This window comes from Pygocentrus nattereri, chromosome 19 (genome assembly GCF_015220715.1).
Source record: "Pygocentrus nattereri isolate fPygNat1 chromosome 19, fPygNat1.pri, whole genome shotgun sequence".
Lineage (NCBI taxonomy): Eukaryota > Metazoa > Chordata > Actinopteri > Characiformes > Serrasalmidae > Pygocentrus > Pygocentrus nattereri.
Window position 1 is genome coordinate 33,078,046 of NC_051229.1, and position 20,053 is coordinate 33,098,098.

At 37.9% G+C, this 20,053-nt stretch overlaps 1 protein-coding gene across 2 annotated transcripts in view; it reads left to right on the forward strand.

The window, feature by feature from the left end:
* The first annotated feature begins 491 nt into the window (after positions 1-491).
* The window catches only part of atg5 (ATG5 autophagy related 5 homolog (S. cerevisiae)), a 38,552-nt gene continuing 18,990 nt past the window's right edge, over positions 492-20,053 (forward strand). The window contains exons 1-6 of one of the 2 annotated variants that reach the window (XM_017711363.2): positions 492-758; positions 3,912-4,082; positions 4,849-4,976; positions 8,924-9,002; positions 9,085-9,247; positions 12,635-12,729. In XM_017711363.2, the coding sequence (XP_017566852.1) occupies positions 3,975-4,082; positions 4,849-4,976; positions 8,924-9,002; positions 9,085-9,247; positions 12,635-12,729 (573 nt within the window). In that variant the 5' untranslated portion in view covers positions 492-758; positions 3,912-3,974. The remainder of the gene's footprint in view (positions 759-3,911; positions 4,083-4,848; positions 4,977-8,923; positions 9,003-9,084; positions 9,248-12,634; positions 12,730-20,053) is intronic. The other variant, XM_017711362.2, reaches the window with a different exon arrangement.

The window sequence follows — 20,053 nt, forward strand, 5'->3', positions numbered from 1 at the left end:
CAGAGAGGACCCTGGTCGCCCGGCCAGGGGAATCGAACCCAGGCCCTCCTTGCTGTGAGGCAACAGCGCTACCCACCACACCACCTGGCCCTGGTGACATCTTGTATAAATAAAAAATAATGCGTGGCCACGACTTAGTAAAGTGTGGGAACGAGATCCTAACGCATGGCCACGACTTACTAAGCCGCGATCTCGTTCCCACGCCTTACTAAGTCATGGCCACAACTTAATCATCTCATTCCCACACATTAATAAGACATGGCCACACATTATTTTTATCTATACAGGATGTCACCAGCGGGGCTTCTTACCGTTTGGCACTTTTCGTTATAGCCATTTTTCAGTCGCTCGCTCCATTTACGGTAATGACACCTGCTAGGAAAAACAATTAACGACCAGGAGGATGTGGACTGGGACGAGGCCACTAGTGTCCAGCTACTACACCCTATAGCGCCTAGGGGGCAGCTCAGGAAACCAAAAGGAAACTAAGCTGTGGTGAAGAAGAGGAATGACAGGAAGCAGCAAATGAAGAAGATGAGAATGAAAAGAAAACGTAGCTTTATATAATTACTGTCTCACACCTGCTCGACAGCGACTCTAATTTTTAATAAGGCGGATATTCTGAATCCCCTGGTAAGGTCTTTAGGAGCTGGGCTGGTGCTGTTCCTCAGCCGGTGAGATGATGTGGTTCCTCAGCCTGTGAGAGAGAGAGGAGCTCTCAGGAGAACAGGTGGAGACTCAGCAGTGAACGAGTGGAGGTATGAGCTCACATCAGCATCGCAAACCTCACCTGAAATGTTGGCTTCTTACTCGAATTCGCCCGGTCCGCCTTAAATGGTGGAGCATGTAGTCAACTGCTGCACCACTTAAGGTGGAACGGGGGAATTCTTTTCTTAACAGCTAACGTTGGCTAAGCTAGCTGACTACATTAAGTGCTCCGTTGTTTCCTGTCAAGTCTTGGTGCTGTTTGGAGCTGAGAAATGCCGGCGTAGAGACTTTAGTCAGAGTTTCTGGTGGAAGAACCTGAATATCTAACTAAATACGGAGAATATTCCACTGTGACCGTTTCGCGCTAGCTTTAGCTCGTTAGCTAACTCAAGGTAGCTAGCTAGCTGAACAGCCATTCTAATGTTAGCTAGTTTGGTTTGCTTCGTTGAACTACCACTGTTAGCAAAGTGTGCTTGTAATATTTTGTAACTTAAAATACAGTTCAGTTTCACTTCATTTAAGCTGTTTCAGCACAGCCAACCGAGCTAACTTTATCTTAGCTAGCTAAGCTAACCTATTTGCTATTCATAACTTATCTGTTTACTCGAACTTCGGGTAGTTTTTTTGTCCTCTAATGTGTTAAGAGTTCACAGTGTAAAGGACATAAAACCCGAAAAAATAGCTAATAGCGTGGGATAGCTGTCCTGCTGAAGGAGAAGGTAAGACAATAAAATATGTAAAAGTAATAAAGTGTCAAACAGTGTTGTATTCTGGCGGGTTTGTAGCTGAAACTGGATGCTAAGTGTTTTGGCGGACTGTAATTTTAGTTACAGGCTGTGTGAAACTTTGTGTTCAAGAACTAGACTGTCATAAGGAGCCCCTAAGGGGAGGTGATTATTTTTCATTAAGGTGTGGTGACGAATTACTCTATGGAAGCCACGAGTTGCGTTTCTAATAACTCGCAGCCTCAAAGTATTAATTCATCCGATATAGTGATCTGTTGGCTTCAGTTTAATAATGTTTTACCTAAATGTACTAACATGTGGCCTCAATATATAAACTTGTGGCTACGTCTTATTAAAAGTAGTAGTAGTCACCATGTCGCCTAAAGGGCTTCACAGTGTCAGTCCTGACAGCAGCCAAAACAGTGACGCTGTCCATCACATAAAAAAGGGTTCCATGTAGAGCTGCGAGACCTGTGTAGATCCATTTCATGCTTAAATGTTTTCCTGCGTGGTGAAATGGTTCTTTATATTGATGGAGAATGTGCTGTGTATGGTTCTTTATAGAATGCTTTTGTCCTGTTTAGGGTTCTGCTGTAGTTAAGCTTGGAACGATAGCAGAACCCCTTTTCAAGAAGAAGAGAATATTGTGTATGTGGTTTATATATATATATATATATATATATATATATATATATATATATATATATATATATATATATATATAACCTTTTTGAAAATGGTTCTATGTAACACTACAAAGGGTTCTGCTTTTAATACAAGCTTTGACATTGTAACAAATGCAGAACGCTTCTTAGTGCTGTATAGAGCCGTTTAAAAAAAACTTGCTACAAACCTGACCTAAATATAGAAGAGACTCTTTTTGGTGTGATCTAGAACCGTTTTCAAAAAGGTTCTATATAGAGCCATATACAACACTTCGACCGTCAGTCTGAAGAACCATTTCACCATGCAAAGAGCCATTTAAGCATGCACGTGGTTGTGTATAGAACTCAAACTTCTAAATAGAACCACTTACCTTTAATAAAGTATTAGTGTAGAATTCTAGAGGTTTTAAAGCCAAAACGGAGTGCTGTGTTCCCCCAGGCTGCTGAGAATGTTTGCTCCCTAAATTGCAATCTGGGTTAAAAGCCTTGAGAAACTTTCTCTTCAAGCATTCCATCTATGGGAATTTAATATTCAAGTCATTCACATTGATTTGATATGAAATGGGTCATTGTAAAGAAACTTAGCAACTCAGATTTATTTACAGTGGTGGTCATTAGAACCAGGAGTGATATCTGCACGAATACACTCAAATATAGCCGTTTTATTTACTGTCAGAAACCACTGGAGAACATACACATATCTGGTGAGTTCTTATATGTAATGTTGATGTTTGTAATGTAGCAGTAAACCTTTGGAAACTGTTTTGCCTCACACCCTACATGTACCTAAAAACGATACGTTTTACGCCAAAACTATCGCGAAAGTAGGCCTATGTCTCAGGCTTTAGGCAGGGTATTGCAGCCAGTTTGTATAATAACTTTCTGTGAAGTGGGTTTAGAGACATCTGGTTCCTATCATCACCACTGTAAACAGGTCTGACGTTAAACATGCCAAACCTCTCCAAATAACTTTGTTTACAAATTAACAGTGTAATCTTGCAGAAAAAATCCATGTAATGTTCCTTAAAAATGTAAAAAAAATCAAATTAGTATTGTCTTATTTATTTATTACATGAAATTATGTAATGGGAATGCAAGTTGTTTACAACAGTTCTTTGTCAGAATAAGGCATCAAGCCAAGTCAAAATTGATTCCTGAAGCGCTTTTTGCTGAATTGTCACAAAGCAGCTTTACAGAAAATCCAGGCCCAAGCTCCGATGAGCAAGCCAAGGGCAGCAGTGGCTAGGAAAAAAACTCCCGAGCAAGAGGAAGAAACCCAGAGAGGAACCAAGACTCAAAGATGCAAAACAATGACTTTACAAAGATTTTACAATCAATATACAATATTGACCATGAAGGGGAAAGAACAACTTGTTACTATAGAGAAGTGTTTAAGTGAACCAGTGATCAGAGTAACAGTGAGAAATAGATCTAAAAATATCAGTCACTGTTGCCAGTGAAAACCCGTAACTACTGTTAGGACCATATTACAGTGAAAATGACTTGGATCTGGAATCAGTGATTACTGTTAGGACTATATGACAGTGATATCGGTTTTATTTTATTGTTATTCAATGTTTCGATAATGTACTGCAGTACAATCAGCCAGATCTAACAAAGCTCTGTTTGAAATGAAACAAGCAGTTGGTTGGTTCTTTAAGTACTGACAATATCCAGAAAATAGTCATAACTGCATGTTGTGATATGTCACGTGATTTATCATGACATTACCTACCCCTATAGCTTAGTCTTTAAAACCTGTGAAAAGTGCTTCATATTCTGGATGACTTTGCGATTGTTTAACACAAAGCAGCCTTTTCTCTTTTGCAGTGTGAAAACTGGAAGTGTCATATGTGTCACCTGGAGGCTCGAGATAATGGCAGATGACAAGGATGTACTGCGAGATGTTTGGTTCGGGCGGATACCGACGTGCTTCATGCTGTACCCAGATGAGGTCACGGAGAGGGAGGCGGAGCCATTTTATGTGAGAAATTGAAAGAATTTGAAGGAATTTCACACTTAAGCATACTTAGATTGTTAAAGTGCCCCTTGGAAATAGTTTTAAAAATAGTTTTATGTAGTGTGTATATATATATATATATATATATATGTGAAGTTTCGAAACATACTATACATTCTCCAATCTGTAAAGTTCATATATGGCAACAAAGCTGCCAAAAGAGCTTAAACTGAATTAATTGTTTTTGTGATTTCACAAAATCCAGCACATTTACATATCCACACTTATTCAGCCTACATTTTAGCCCTGCCCATTCATGTTGAAGGTATAAGGATTGGCATCTGGGTTGCAGGTCGAGTCACAGTACAGGACAGCCTATCAGATCATAGCTCTTTTACATATGTCAGTCTGTTTAATTCTAATGTATAAAGACAAATTGGAAAATGGTCATTTAAAGATGTGGATGCTCTGGTAAATAAAGCTGCACGGATGTTATAAGTGGACGTCCGGGCAAAAAATAATATTAAAAATACAATATACAGTATGTGACCCCTTAAGTAATAAATGAAAGTGATTCAGTTTATACAAATGAGTTGACAGGTCAGTTCATTTTATGCAAATGAGTTGACAGGTCAATGCTGTCTTTCGTTCATCATAAGTCATGTTTACATTTTTAGGTGAAGTATTCCTGTAGCTGTCTGTGGCAATAATAGTACTTATTTCTGCTTCAGATTTGTCTAAGTAATTGTTTGTGCTAGATCACATAGTGCATTCTCTTTCCTTTCTTCAGCTCCTCCTTCCAAGGGTCAGTTATTTGACACTAGTGACCGACAAGGTGAAGAAGCACTTTTTGAAAGTCGTGAAGGCAGAGGATGTCGAGGAGATGTGGTTTGAATATGAAGGGACACCTCTTAAATGGCAAGTAATCACATTCACTTTTGGTAGTTTTATTGTTTCTATTTTTATGTTGTTATGTTTGTCCAGAATTGTGTGATGTTACTGATTTTTAACATAAACATAAGAGAAACATAAGAGAAACATAAGAGTCGTGAATCACTTAAAGAAGCATGACAGATTTTCTGTCTGTACATTTAATGCTGTGTTCTGAAGTCCATGAATGATCAGTCACTAAAGAAGAAAGAGATCCTTTTTTCTGGATGGTCCCCAGTATTTTCTTCAGGCAGATCTGTTGATTTGTGAACATTTTCTACTGAGCATTTTTGCTCCAGTTCAGTATTTAAGTCTAAAAAGCACAATATAAAGTTTACACTAAAGCATGATAAAATGTTGAGAGACCGCATTGAATCTTTGATAATTAAAATATTCCAAAGTGGAAAAGCAGTTAAATAATTGGTACTTTTACTCATTTTATGAATACATGGTCTTCAGTGCATCATGTTTGTTTTTTTTCTTATTTTATTTTATTTTAATCAGTCTGAAAAGAAGCAAAGTTTGGTTTATAAGCCTAAAAGTTATTGGGTCTCCAGAGCAAGATGATCTGCCTGTACATGATGCATGAACAGTGATTTATTAGTAGCTTTTTTCATATCAAGCAGTCCTTTTTCTGTCAAAGCCACAGTGATATCTCTGCAGTAATGAGAGGTGGTGATGTCAGGACTCTACTCCTGAGTGTCCGTGTTAAAGCTCTAATTTGAGGCGATAACGTCAGTTGTGATCACCAAGAGGGCTCAAAATGCCAGAGATTGTTTTAGGGGAGCCTGACTGCTGCTTATTTCTCATTATATCAAAAACATGACTGCTAAACAGCTAAAAATGAAAGGTTACATTTGTTTTTAACACATTTTTCAGGATCTTATTTTAATTTTGGAAGGTAAAAGGATTTATTTCACAAAAAGAAAATTTACTTGTGTTTATGATGCTGCTGTTATAAAGGCTTATAATAGGATTTCACAGGTGCTGAAAAATATAACAGTAGTGTAAAACATTTTTTTTGCTGTTCTATTTGAAAATGTTTACAAACTATGATTTTTGTTCAAATGCACCATATTAACCTGTTTATTTTGGACGCATTTGACAAACCTGAAATACGTTACTGAGTGGCGGTTCTCCTCACTACACATTCTCTGATCATGCTTTCCTGCTGCTCTGGATTTCTAGCTAACCTCTCTCCCCTGCATTTATTCCTGATAAAAAAAATGACAGCATGCGGGTTAGTGAGCTCTTCATCTGGAGCAAAAAGAAACTGCAGTAAGAAAAAAAGGCAAAGATGAAAAGGCAGTAAGACTAAAACAGCAGAGGTCAGCACATTCTCTGGTATAAAGCAGTTTGATTGGCTTAAACTTGGTCATGAAGAACCTAATCCATGTTTACATCCTTGTTCACTGATAAAAGGTGACCAAAAAGCTGTTTTCAATTTTTAAGACAAAGTAGTTATAAAGATGCTGCTCATCTGCACTGTTCATTATGGACAAATTCGAGCAGTCTCAGCAGTCTGGCCAGGGTGGGCAGATTGGGCAGGATCCCCCTGGATTAATGTTTTATGCTACTTGGTATGACAGTAATTACTTATCAGTTATGTACAACCCCAATTCCAATGAAGTTGGGACATTGTGTTAAACATAAATAAAAACAGAATACGATGATTTGCAAATCCTTTTCAACCTATATTCAAATGAATACACTACAAAGACGAGATATTTAATGTTCAAACAGATAAACTTTGTTGTTTTTTGCAAATATTCACTCATTTTGAATTTGATGCCTGAAACACATTCCAAAGAAGTTGGGACAGGGGCAACAAAAGACTGGGAAAGTTGAGGAATGCTCAAAAAACACCTGTTTGGAACATTACACAGGTGAACAGGTTAATTGGAAATGTGCAATTGCAAGGAATTTAGGGATTTCATCATCTACAGTCCATAATATCATCAAAAGATTCAGAGAATCTGGAGAAATCTCTGCGAGTAAGCGGCAAAGCAGAAAACCAACATTGGATGCCCGTGACCTTCGATCCCTCAGGCGGCACTGCATTAAAAACCGACATCATTCTGTAACGGATATTCCCACATGGGCTCAGGAACACTTCAGAAAACCACTGTCAGTGAACACAGTTCGTCGCTCCATCTACAAGTGCGAGTTAAAACTCTGCCATGCAAAGCGAAAGCCAGATATCAACACCACCCAGAAACGCCGCTGGCTTCTCTGGGCCTGAGCTCATCTGAGATGGACTGACGCAAAGTGGAAAAGTGTCCTGTGGTCTGACGTTGGAAATCATCCAAAAGAGGAAAAGGACTGTCCGGATTGTTATCAGAGCAAAGTTCAAAAGCCAGCATCTCTGATGGTATGGGGGGTGTGTTAGTGCCCATGGCATGGGTAACTTGCACATCTGTGAAGGCCCCATTAATGCTGAAAGGTCAACGTCTTTTTCAGGGACGTCCTGCTTATTTCAGCAAGACAAGGCCAAGCCACATTCTGCACGTGTTACAACAGCGTGGCTTCATAGTAAAAGAGTGCGGGTACTAGACTGGCCTGCCTGCAGTCCAGACCTGTGTCCCATTGAAAATGTGTGGCGCATTATGAAGCGCAAAATATGACAACGGAGACCCCGGACTGTTGAACAACTGAAGTTGTACATCAAGCAAGAATGGGAAAGAATTCCACCTACAAAGCTTCAACAATTAGTGTCCTCAGTTCCCAAACGCTTATTGAGTGTTGTTAAAAGGAAAGGTGATGTAACACAGTGGTAAACACGCCCCTGTCCCAACTTCTTTGGAACGTGTTGCAGGCATCAAATTCAAAATTAGTGAATATTTGCAAAAAACAATAAAGTTTATCCGTTTGAACATTAAATATCTTGTCTTTGTAGTGTATTCAATTGAATATAGGTTGAAAAGGATTTGCAAATCATCAAATTCTGTTTTTATTTATGTTTTACACAACGTCCCAACTTCATTGGAATTGGGGTTGTATTTCCATTAGCTTGTGATATGTAAAAGGTTCATTGATAAGATTAAATGCCTTTACACACTGAACAAAATTTATTTGTGTGATTTATTCTGATGACAGTAAATTTACTCGAGCATGGATGTAATGTTAATCACCCTCTTCAGGCGACATAAACTCACTGAACGGTCACTGTCACCAGCGCTGGTGGCATCCCAATAATTAAGCTGATGGTTCAGTTGTGTCCCTATTTGACAAACATCAGATGGATTTGTTTGCCTCCTTCCAAAAGGATCTCAAAAGCAGCTCAAACTGAGTTACAGACAGCAGAGCTGTTTTTTTTTAAAGCTGTCATAGCGTTCCAGCTCCTGAATGAGTTGAAGAAACTCCTTTTGCTTTTCCAAGATGGAAAGTAGCCCAGCCAGTACTATCGTTGTGCTATTTTTTTGATGAGCAAAGGATATCTTTGTCGCTTTAAGACCTTTTGTCCATTTGTTTGCGTTTGTTGATGTGAAAATATCACATTATAATATTCTGCATTTCCCTGATTTTTATTTGTGCTGTGTTCAATATAACTTTAGGAGATGGCTTTAAGGAAATCAGTTATCATATAAGCATTAAAGTGAAGCACATATCTGGCACTTTCCTTTTTTTCCTTATAGAATTTTTGAGATAATATTCAATGGAATATATTAAAATGTTGCAGTGATAGTTGCAGCCCTAAAATACTAAACGATGCAGTGAGTGGGAAACAGAAATGTCTTCTTTTCCTACAGTGTGTGATACTCCGTGTTCCAGCACTGAGACATACCATGCCATCCTCAGCAAGCCAGAAAAGAATTGCACTGTTCCTCAGATGTACCACTAGGTGGCAGTGCAGACTAAGGCTTATGATACAGCAGTGCTTGGAAAAGCATGTATTGCCTGGAGAGTCATGTGTTGTTGTCTTGTTCATTTTTAAGGCACTACCCAATTGGAGTGTTGTTTGACCTCCATGCCTCCAATACTGCTCTCCCCTGGAGTGTCACTGTGCACTTTAAGGTATGTGGATTAATTGTTCTAATTTGCTGACTGACCATTCTTCATCTTAGACAACTGTAGTAAAATATTTTTTCTTATGCAGGACTTTCCAGAAAGAGATTTACTCCACTGCCCTTCCAGCTCAGTGATAGAGGCCCATTTCATGTCCAGCATTAAAGAAGCAGATGCACTTAAGCACAAAGGCCAGGTCATCAATGACATGCAGAAGAAAGATCATAAGCAGTTGTGGATGGGCCTTCAGAATGGTAAGTCATCTGACTTCAGTAACAGGCTGGGGTCACTCAATGTTCAATCTTCAATAGGATAACATACTGTTCTGTAATATAGTAATGTCCATGTTGCTGTGCTAGTAGAAACACAGGGGGATTCAAAAAGATTCATCCCATTTAAAAATTATTTATTTCATTTGTAAGTAATTGCAGAACAATGGAGTAAATTGTAAATGGTTTAAGTGAGCTTAAAGTTTATCTAATTTTACTAGTGCTCAATATGAACCTCCTCCAGCTGTACGAACAACATCAACGCCATAGTCAAATTCATCCCATAGTCGCTTGAGCATGTCAGGTGTCACTGTGTGGTTCAATCAGTGTGATTTCAGAGGTTATCCAGTGTTGTGGAACCAATGGCGAACGCTCTGAACTGTTGGAGGTTCACTGCCAATGAAAATCACGTTGCACAGTTATGACAGATTCACTGTGATTGAAGTGGAGAACGCAGAACGCTTTCTGCTCAGGGGTCGCATCTCCTCTCAGACTGAAGGCAGCCGTCTTCCGGTGACAGTCAGAAACTGTCAGCTCCTCTTGCAGTTTGTATGTGATTGGTTCCTAGGTGCCTCATGGTTGTAAAAATGTGGCGCTTTGAAATCGGATTTCTCTTTTGTATCACCCTGTATTTTGTGTTAAGACTATGTTTGGTGTAATTTAAAAAAAAGAAAAGGAAACACAACAAAACCGTCCAGTCAAAACATGGCATAAGATCAAAACAAGCTTTTAGCTAATAATATCAATACTTTACTTAATTAGTGAAAGCTTAAGAGGAAAGTCTACCAGTTTTTCAAAATTTCTCCAGAATTAATTAATTGAGATGTAGCCTAAACAATGCCACTGAGAGTGGTTTGACGTGAAATGATCTAGAGAAACTTACCAACTTCCTTAAGTTTCCAAATTTCTGAACAGTTAATAGGAACTGGGGTCACAATGTCGATAAGGCAAATATATTCTGTTAACTATCCAAAACTACCAGTGAAACTGCACATCTTATTAGGTTGATGACAAAATAGTGACAATTTTTTTTCTTTGTAAGCTATTTTGCCTCACAACATCCTGCATGTACTTCTCCACCATGAGTGGATTTAAAAACAATACATTTTAGGCCAGAACTATCGTAAAACAATGCCTCAAGCATCAGATGTGGTTTTTATAAGCTTTTTGTATTATAACTTTAACTGTGTTGCAGCTTTTAAAGGCATTAAACTCCGTAGACCTTTGGTTTCTATCACACCACTGCAGACCACTTTGAATGACTTATCATATAAATAATTTAATTATGCAGAAATCTTGAGGGATTGGTGGAGTTTCCCTTTAAAAATTGTCAAATAGAAAATGGTGATCTTCATTTTAATCAATGCTGCCAAGCACAAACGCATCTCAGGGTTTGGGATGAGCATCAACAACTGTCTGCCCAGCGTTAGCAGTATTGACTGTGTGCCAGCTGATAAATGTGCAGAGGTTATTGTCCCACAGTCAGCACAAAGCAGTGCTCCTTAGTGCAGAGAATGTTTTTAAGAGTGAAACAAGGAAACCAGAAGGCGTGCACAGCTGAAACTCAAATGTGAGAGTGAGGCAGCTGAAGCAAAACGCTAGCGAGAAAACAGAAAAGCCTGAGTTTCTAAATAAAGGTGAAAATGAAAAGCTATAGAGAAAAGAAGACTGAGAGGTTTGAATACACGGTTTCAGAATCTAACTGTCTTCATAACAGACAGGCAAAAAAACAAGCGGTGTTGACTTTGCACTTCTCTTAGGGCGTAGATTGTGTCGATTGGGGTGGGGGAGCAAAAGGGAAAAGAGAAAGTAACAGTTTTTAGCCCCTAATTATAACACCCTCACGAAGCTGAGAATTCTGTAACCGTGATCTTGCCGCAGAAATCTCAGAGCAGCATGTTTTAGCTGTCTCTGATGCACTTCCTACACTAACCAACCATAGCAGTTTAACAAGCGCGCAAATGATAAACAAGACACGTGTTTTTGAAAGATACACACCGAGGTGTAATGGAATTTGGTGTCCCAGTAATTAACACCACAGAGTTTTGTGTGACTGTGAATAATGTCAATAGGGTGAGTATTACAAGAAATAAGAACCAAAATCTTTTGACATTTGGGTCAAATGCTTTCCACTGTGGAGTTTTCCATTACTGTAGTTTACTATAGTTTGAAAGAACAAAATCTCTCACATCAGTTTATGTTTAGACTGAGTTGTTTTGTGTTAACGTTTTTGGAAATTTGCTATATTTAAGTGGCAATTAAACAACAGATACAATTTCATCAACAATTTTTTTTATTTATTTATTTTTCTTTTTGTTTGTCATATGCAACTAGAACAAGTACAGCTTTAAAGTGGTTTAAATGGCTGATCTTGGTTCTGCAGCTCATGTATCATGTTTCTTAAAGTATTGTGACATTATTATTATTATTATGATATTATCAGCCCTAATATTAAACCACCCCCTTGTTTCCACACTCAATGTCCATTTTATTAGCTCCACTTACTATATAGGTGCACTTTGTAGCTGGACTACAGTCTGTAACTTTTTTTTTTTTTTTTTTAAGTTACAGACTGTAGTCCATCTGTTTCTCTGCATACTTTGTTACTCTGTACTTTAATGGTTAGGACCCCCACAGGACAACCACACAGCAGGTATTATTTGGGTGATGGATCATTCTCAGCATTGCAGTAACACTGACGTGGTGGTGGTGTGTTGCGCTGGTACAAGTGGATCAGACACAGCAGTGCTGCTGGAGTTTTTAAACACTGTGTCCTCTCACTGTCCACTCTATTAGACACTCCTACCTTGTCGGTCCACCTTGTAGATGTAAAGTCAGAGATAGTATCTCATCTGTTGCTGCACAGGTTATGTTAGTCATGCTTTTGTGGCTGCCCACAGGACACTGCTGGCTGGATATTTCTGGTTGGTGGACTATTCTCAGTCCAGCAGTAACACTGAGGTGGTAAAATGGACAATAAGTGTAGAAACAAGGATGTAGTTTTAATGTAATGACTGCTTAGTGTGCAAATGTCATATCGCTCGCCCTTAATTGAGGACAGTACCTACCCTTACTCACCACTGCCTTCTAAAGGTGTATTATTGTACCAGCCAGAAGTTTAGGGTCACTAGACCTTTTGACTCAATAAATGCATTTTGCTTCTTTGTTTACATGTATAGTTGTGATTTAAACATATATGATTTTAAAAGGTGTACATCTATGGGTGTTACTGCAAGCAGCTTAAATAATTGCATTCAGCTCATAGAATTTTAATCAGACGATTATGTAATAGTTGTGATGCGTATGTATGTTTTTACAAATGAATTATGTACATAGATTCTGCTTACTAGGTTCAGTTTGTCTTTTCTGCAGATAAATTTGACCAGTTCTGGGCCATGAACCGTAAACTGATGGAATATCCAACCGAAGAGGGTGGTTTTCGCTATATTCCTTTCAGGATATACCAGGTATTGTTATAATTAATTATACAACAGTTAGTTCTGGCCACACAAGCTGATTGTTTGAGAGGCGTTCTAACCCTGCTGTTTTTTCACTATAACATCTCAGGTTTTCACAAACACTGTATCACTCCACTAATATGCCGTTGCTAAGCAACAACTTTGACAGCTGTAGGAGACGCTTAAGCCCTTTGAACATTTTTACTTCTTACTTTGCCACAAACAGAAAATGGATACTTTTAAGATCACATCGGACCGTCAGACTCTGAAGATGAGACGAGACGAAATTCCCAAACTGTCATCACCACTGAGCAGCTTTTTCAGTTGACAGAAGAACAGAAGAAATTAACCGAATACCAATCGCCAAACATATAGTCTGATCTTCAGAGTCTGACCAAATTGGACTGAACCATAAAACTGAGACAGTAAAAAACAGAAAAAAAGCTGCTTAGTGGTGATGACAGTTTGGGAATTTAGCGTAAGGAGCTGGAGAGCAAACTGCCGGCTGTGCAGCGAGTGGACGGAGCTCGTTACTCTGACGTAGCAACAAGCTGCTTGTTAAGGAGCTATAATTTGGCGGAAGGAACTGCTAACACTGCTTACTTTATTTATCTGTTATATAAAAGCAATAGGAACACTCAAGGTCGTGTATTGTCGCGAATAACATCACGAGTGTGATGATCTACGGCACTCGTGCTGTTATTTCATGATAACACACTCCCTTTTGTGTTCTACTGCTTAAATCAACACTGAATATCGTAAAAGCTTGATACATGTGTGCTATGAATATCAACAGTTTAAATGTTTTACAGTGACGTTATCCTCTGTGCTATATGATTTACCAGTAGAGGGGGTCATAGTCAGTATTTTGTTTTGGTGTGATGAATAGACGACACTTGCGGGAGGGAGAAAACGTGCTATTTATGCACTTGGAGTTAATCTTTCCAACACAGATTACTTTTATGGAGTTCAGTCTGTCCGAAAAGCTGCTCATTTATGTTTGAAAATATCTTGTTTTAGTCATGCAGTGTTCTTTTAGTGTATTTGTTTACACCGATGTGTTTTTTTTTTTTTTTTTGTTTTTTTTTTAAACTAGAGTGCACTAATTATTTTAATTTAGGTGCTAATTTCAAATTGATTTCACTGAAGTAATTTAAACTAATCTTGAGATGCTTTAGTTATTATTAATATTATTTATTTTAATACAATTTTCAAATTAGTCCTTTTCAGTGCTGGTTCTTACTTGCTGTTGTAGGTCAGAAGTACTAGAATATACTATTACTAAAAATTTTAATTTGGAACATTATAAAGAATAAAGAACATTATACAGTTCTATGCAAAAGTTTGTACACCCCTGGTCAAATGATGTTTTGGTAATTTTCTAAGTGAAAATAAATGAATATATCCTCTACAGAAAATGTAGCTGGTTAAAAGTTATGGTACATTTTAGAATGATTATTTTTTTCCAATATGTTAAACTCGCATTGTGCTAAAAAATGCAGGAAAATGTTAGTTTGATTACTGTAGAGAAGTTTTTTTTTTTTTTTTAAGTCAGTAACTTTTCATATTAATAATTTGCTACAGCTTAAAAACAAGTAAACTATATTATAGTGCAAGTCTTTTGGCAAAAAAGTGTTTCAGGGTACAAGGATTAGTGTCCTGTAATTGTCTATAAGGGAAATTCTTTTATCAGGTTACCTACTTGTCACTTTTGAAATTCAGGGCATTATGCATTTTACTTTTATTGTAACTTGATGCAGTCATGTTAGAATCACTCACAGCTTGGTTCACCATTCTGGACACATTCAAAATTTATTTTTGTTTTAATTTTTGTTTCTACCTATTATTTGTGATATTATCTTGAAAAAGTTTAACAGGATTAATACATTAGACACTTTATACATCTGCTACCATAGGAGTTTAATATTATTGAAAACACTCATTCTAACCTTTTGAATTGTAGTGTATAGAGAGAAAACAGTATGTTGATGCTAATAGCATTTCAGTATGTTCATGTTTATTCTGCTTTTTTAAATTGAAAACTGTATTCCTTTAAACATTTTATGCAAAATTTCACATAAACACAATACTTAAAGTAGCTAAACTACTGTTTTTATTTAAAAGACTGTTGAAAGTAGTAGAGCAGTCTTTTAAACCTGTTTTGTAGATGTGTCTGTTGTCAGCCAGCAGACAAGCACTGGTCTAATGCACAACTTGTGTTCTGAAGCACTTGAAAGTGTTTTATCATGGTTACAACGTAGGTTCTGTTAACCAGTGATTGTTTGATTGTGAAACCTATGCTGGAGTTTATTTCAGGCTCGGGTTTATGAGAAAACTATGTCATTTGCACAACATGAAACACTGATGCACTCGGTACAAAACGCATTTAGTAAACTTCCTGTTTATCGATTAGGGACTTTGCCAGTAACATTTGAGGTTCACTTAGGACAAGATTAAAAATGAAGTGCTGTCCAGCTGCAGTGTCTTTTTATCATAACACTCTTATGATTTATGAATAATACAGTTCAGATGTTTTAAATAATATTGTAAATTGCGCGATGTAGATTAAAAAGTTATAGACACAACAATGAAAACCACTTAAAATCTTTTGAGAACAGAAATGTTGTGCACAAATTAAATAATGATGTATCTATAGTGATTTTTGGTCCAAAAAAATGACTGTGTAACTTTTTGGTCAGGAGATTTGGTCACTGGTTTTCAGATGTGAAGCATTTTAGATATTCATTTTATTGTTCATTCTCATATCCATCTTACTCAATTATGGAATCGACTATGGTCATTATTGAAAATGTTTTTATAGTTTTACAATAAATTGTTTGAAATCTATAGAAAGCCGGCACCATATTACAATTGTTTTATACACATCTGCAACAAAATTGGTTTTATATTATTGAAAACAGTGATTTCAAACTTTTGTAATGTATGTTTATTTACCACTTGTAATACAGTAAAGTAGGACCTGTATAGTTGCATGCGACAATAAAGTAACACATTCTCTACAGAGAACTCACTTTTGCACAGTTTACTGAATTACTGTTATAGTTTACTTATTACTTATACTATTAGTTTAACATTGAGGGGGAGGGGGGGGGGGGGGGGGACAAAAGTTATAGCACAATTTAACATTGTGTGTTTTTCTCTGTTATGTGAAACTCGGTACATAAATAGAAGTAATGTACTAAAATGTACAGGAAAAATGCCCCAGTTACGATTGCTTCCTGTAGAGGACATGTTCACTCATTTTTTCTTTAGAACATCAACAGAGCAAGTAATTTGACCAGGACTGTTGATATCTGGCATATGTATGTAGAAAATGTAAACATGTCTGTATTTGGCTGAATCACAGCACATTCCCCAAATGCTGGTGGCATAATTGAAGAAAGGGAAATTACACTGTACAGGTCATTGTGGGGCATTTGCCATAACCAGTGGGGCATGACCGGCATTATCTCAGCGATGACTGAGATGATTGAGTAAGCTGCCTAATCCATTTAGTGCCGTACGTGTATAGGTGTTCCTAAAAAAACATGACTAATACTTATTCATTAAATTGCATTTTTTTTTACTACTGTTTCTGATTTCTGCCAGCCCTGCAGTCAATGAAACTGTTTGGCGAAACATTTGTTTACTCATTGATGATTCTTTCTAGTACATTAGTTTTGATGCCTAATGTAATTCATAGGAATGCCTAAATATATTCTTCCTTTCCTAGTTGCCATATGACTTTCAGAGACTTGAGGCAGCTTCCCATTACGGCTCAAGGTTTGCTGCCCTGTCTGTTCCGAGCAGAAAGAGTGCGGATATTTCTCAACCCAACCTCTAAATCTGTATAGGCAATAACAATCTATGGAAAGAAAGTGAGTGATCTGGGTGGGTCACAACGGGACTAGATTTACTGGAACATTGGGATGCTTAATCCTTCTGGAAAACTTGTGACGTCAGATATAAACAACCTTTGTACTCAACCTCAGTAGCAGTCAGCTGCTAACTGGCTGGCTGCCTGCATTACCAAATGAGCCGCAAATACGTTAAGGGCTAACGAAAGGCTGAAGAGATATTGTGTATATTTCACCAATTAAAAGCAATTTAGGTTTGGCTTCAAAATATCAGAGTTCAGCAAACTTGGGCTGAATTCTGGGAGATTCTAACTCAGGAATGTCCAAAACTGCGTATGTTTGATTTGGGCCAGGAGAAAGTTGCCTTGTATATGTAAATACAGTTTTTCCCTCAGTCAGTGAGAGAACATGCTTTTTATACAACTTCTTTGTCTTTTTAAGGTCTCATTTTTATTTAAATTTATTTTTACATGTTTTTGTAACAAAAGGTAAGAATGTAATGTTATAAAATAACATATAAACCAATATTCATGTCATGCAGGTATCATTGACTGCAAGGCAAATGTAACAGCACAGTTGCAAGTTATTTGAGTGTTATAGGCTATGGTATACAGACAAAAAATCGAAAGACTCAGGAGGCAAGAAAACATGTAAAATGGTGTTTGTTCTGCTGCAAGTCGCCCTGTAAAGCCTGTAATATTTAAATATTGGTGATGGCTCAAATTTTTTGGGCGGTTTTTGGACCACGCCATGCTTTGTTACATATTATTGTCACACCCACAGGTTTTGAAAGAAGGTCTGCCTCGAATGTTTAGACCTCAAAAGCAAAATCAGCATCTTACTGATGAAGATATGATGACAATAACAGATAATTCACTCACATCCATGGAAGAAATGTCCTTCACCTCACCCACTTAGGGAAACACAACCCATGTTACAAAATTTTCTTCCACATCTTATAGAATACAGTTTTTCCATGTCTATTACCAGTGCACAAGAAATGTAAAGCTGACTAGTTAGTTTTTTTTGTTGCTTTGTGTTATACTTTAATGTTGCTTTAACGTTACACTTTACCCCTCACCAACACAAAACGTTTAGGCAACCCTACACTTAGTTGGGGCAGATGTTCGTTCCTTACATTTTGAGGTATAGTATATATATTAACTTTGAAGTGTTTTTCTACACTGGGGCGAAGGGTAGGGATTATGTTAAAATACACAACATCAAGAAATGGACAAATTTACCAGTAAAATTAAAAAGATATGAAAAGGCTTGAAAAAATAAACTGTTTGAGAAAGAATATGGAAAAAAGCAATGTAGAAATAAAATATTAACATAAAAGACTGACAATAAATTAGTTGCTTGCTGCTAAATTGTTTATTCTGTTTCTTGTTTTTGTCTTGTTATTCTTCTTCTGTTTCATGGGCTTCCTATAGGAAGACATATAGACTGTATATTTAGTCTAAATCTAAGTTTCCTTTGTTTTTTCTTTATGATGCACCCGGTTTTTGGTATTCTGAAATTGACCCAAAATATGCTCAGAAAAGTGTATCATGGTATAGGTTTTTATGATAACCGATCATATGTCATATTGCCCAGCCCTAATTGGGACAATTCTAAGACTGTCACTAAGTCACTTAGTTTTCTCCATACAAGGGGTCAATTTGAGACACACCCCAAGTCTTTTCACTGCCCATGGGGTTCGGAGAAAGGCTAACAATGCCTCGTTGCCATGTGGTCCCCTGCCAGCTTGGGTGTCAGGCGAACTGAAAAGAAAGTGTCGAAGTCCAGAGTATCGCACTCCTCATCAGTATTAATGGGTCTTTTCAGTGATGCCGACCTCAATAATTGATGGCGGCATTTAAAAATGCATTGAAGTAGCTGTCACTTATCACACTCTCTCCGCTTCGGCTCCGGGGCTAATCACACGCGAGTGGCCGCATCCTGTGCGGTGAGTCAGCTTTTCTGGTAAACTGATCGGGGAGCGAAGCATACTGAGCCACCTTCGCTTCCCGGAGCCTGGGGGTGTTAGTTACAGCTTCAACACCTGAGCAGCCCATGTCACTGGTTTCCTTTTCACAGCTTAGCCAATGGCCCCTATTGTTGCCAGGCCGCTTGTTTGTTACCCAGGAGCCTGATCCGGGAAAATCAGACATCGTCGGTCACTGACAACATGCGAAACCAGGTGAAAAACTGTACCTTGTCCAACACTTGACACCTTGCGCTGATCGCATGCCGGGGCTATTTGTGGCCTGTGTTCTCCATTTTGCATTGAATGGCGCTCACTGGCAAATATTGCAGTCTGCAGTCTGGCACAGCTGTCAGTAATGCAGTAACTTTGGACAGTATTGCAGTGTTGTAAATTGTCACAGTCACTAAAAATACTTGAACTTGAAAATATACCAGTCCCCCTTTCATCTATGTAAATGTTTCTAGTGACGCAAATGATCTAACTGTTCTCTGGAGTGTTTTGATGGCCTCATGAAATTTGCCTTTGAAATATAATTTAGAGACTGCACTTGCATCAGCGTTTGTTTCACTGTACAAGTTCTGTTTTTCCCTTTTTTTTTTCCCTTTTAAGTTTGTTTTCCAGCCAGCGGTGAATCAAGCCCTGATGTGAAGAGCGTTAGGCAGTGTTTAGTCATTGTAGCGCAGAGCAGGATAATTGTGGGGATCCCCGTCTTCCCGCTCAGCCAGCTTGTGGGGGTGGATCTGGCACATCTGCATGATATGCATCCACTAATAGTTGATCTTTTGACCCATGACTTTCGAAATTACGGCTCAGGATTCCATCATGTTCAGGCAGCGCTGGGTCATTGTGCTGCCATGACATTTTCTGTTCTGGAAAGCAAACAAGTGTCTTCTAGCAACTGTTGTTCGGATCTAAACAGGGGAAATGTGAAATGTTTTTCCAAATGTTTTAATAAACTATTAGTAAAAATAAATGGGTCATATATCAGCAATCAGCAGTGTACAGTTAGTTCACTATATCACCATAAATAAATATATAGATAAGTATTCGCCCCCCTTGGCATTTTTTGTGTTTTGCTACTTCACAACCTGGAATTAAACTGGATTATTTGAGGGTTTGCATCATTTCATTTACAGAACATGCCTACAACTTTGAACATTTTTTTTTATGAAGCAAACAACAAATAGGACAAACTAATAGAAAACTTCAGTGTGCATAACTATCCATCCACAAAAGTCAGTACTTTTGTAGAGTCACCTTTTGCGGCAATTACAGCTGCAAGCCGCTTTGGATATGTCTCTATGAGCTTGCCACATCTTGCCACTGGTATTTTTGCCCATTCCTCAAGGCAAAACTGCTGCAGCTCCTTCAAGTTAGATGGTTTCCACTGGTGAACAGTAATCTTCAAGTCTGACCATAGATTCTCAATTGGTTTAAGGTCTGGGCTTTGACAAGGCCATTCTAGTACATTTACATGTTTCTCCCTAAACCACTCAAGTGTTGC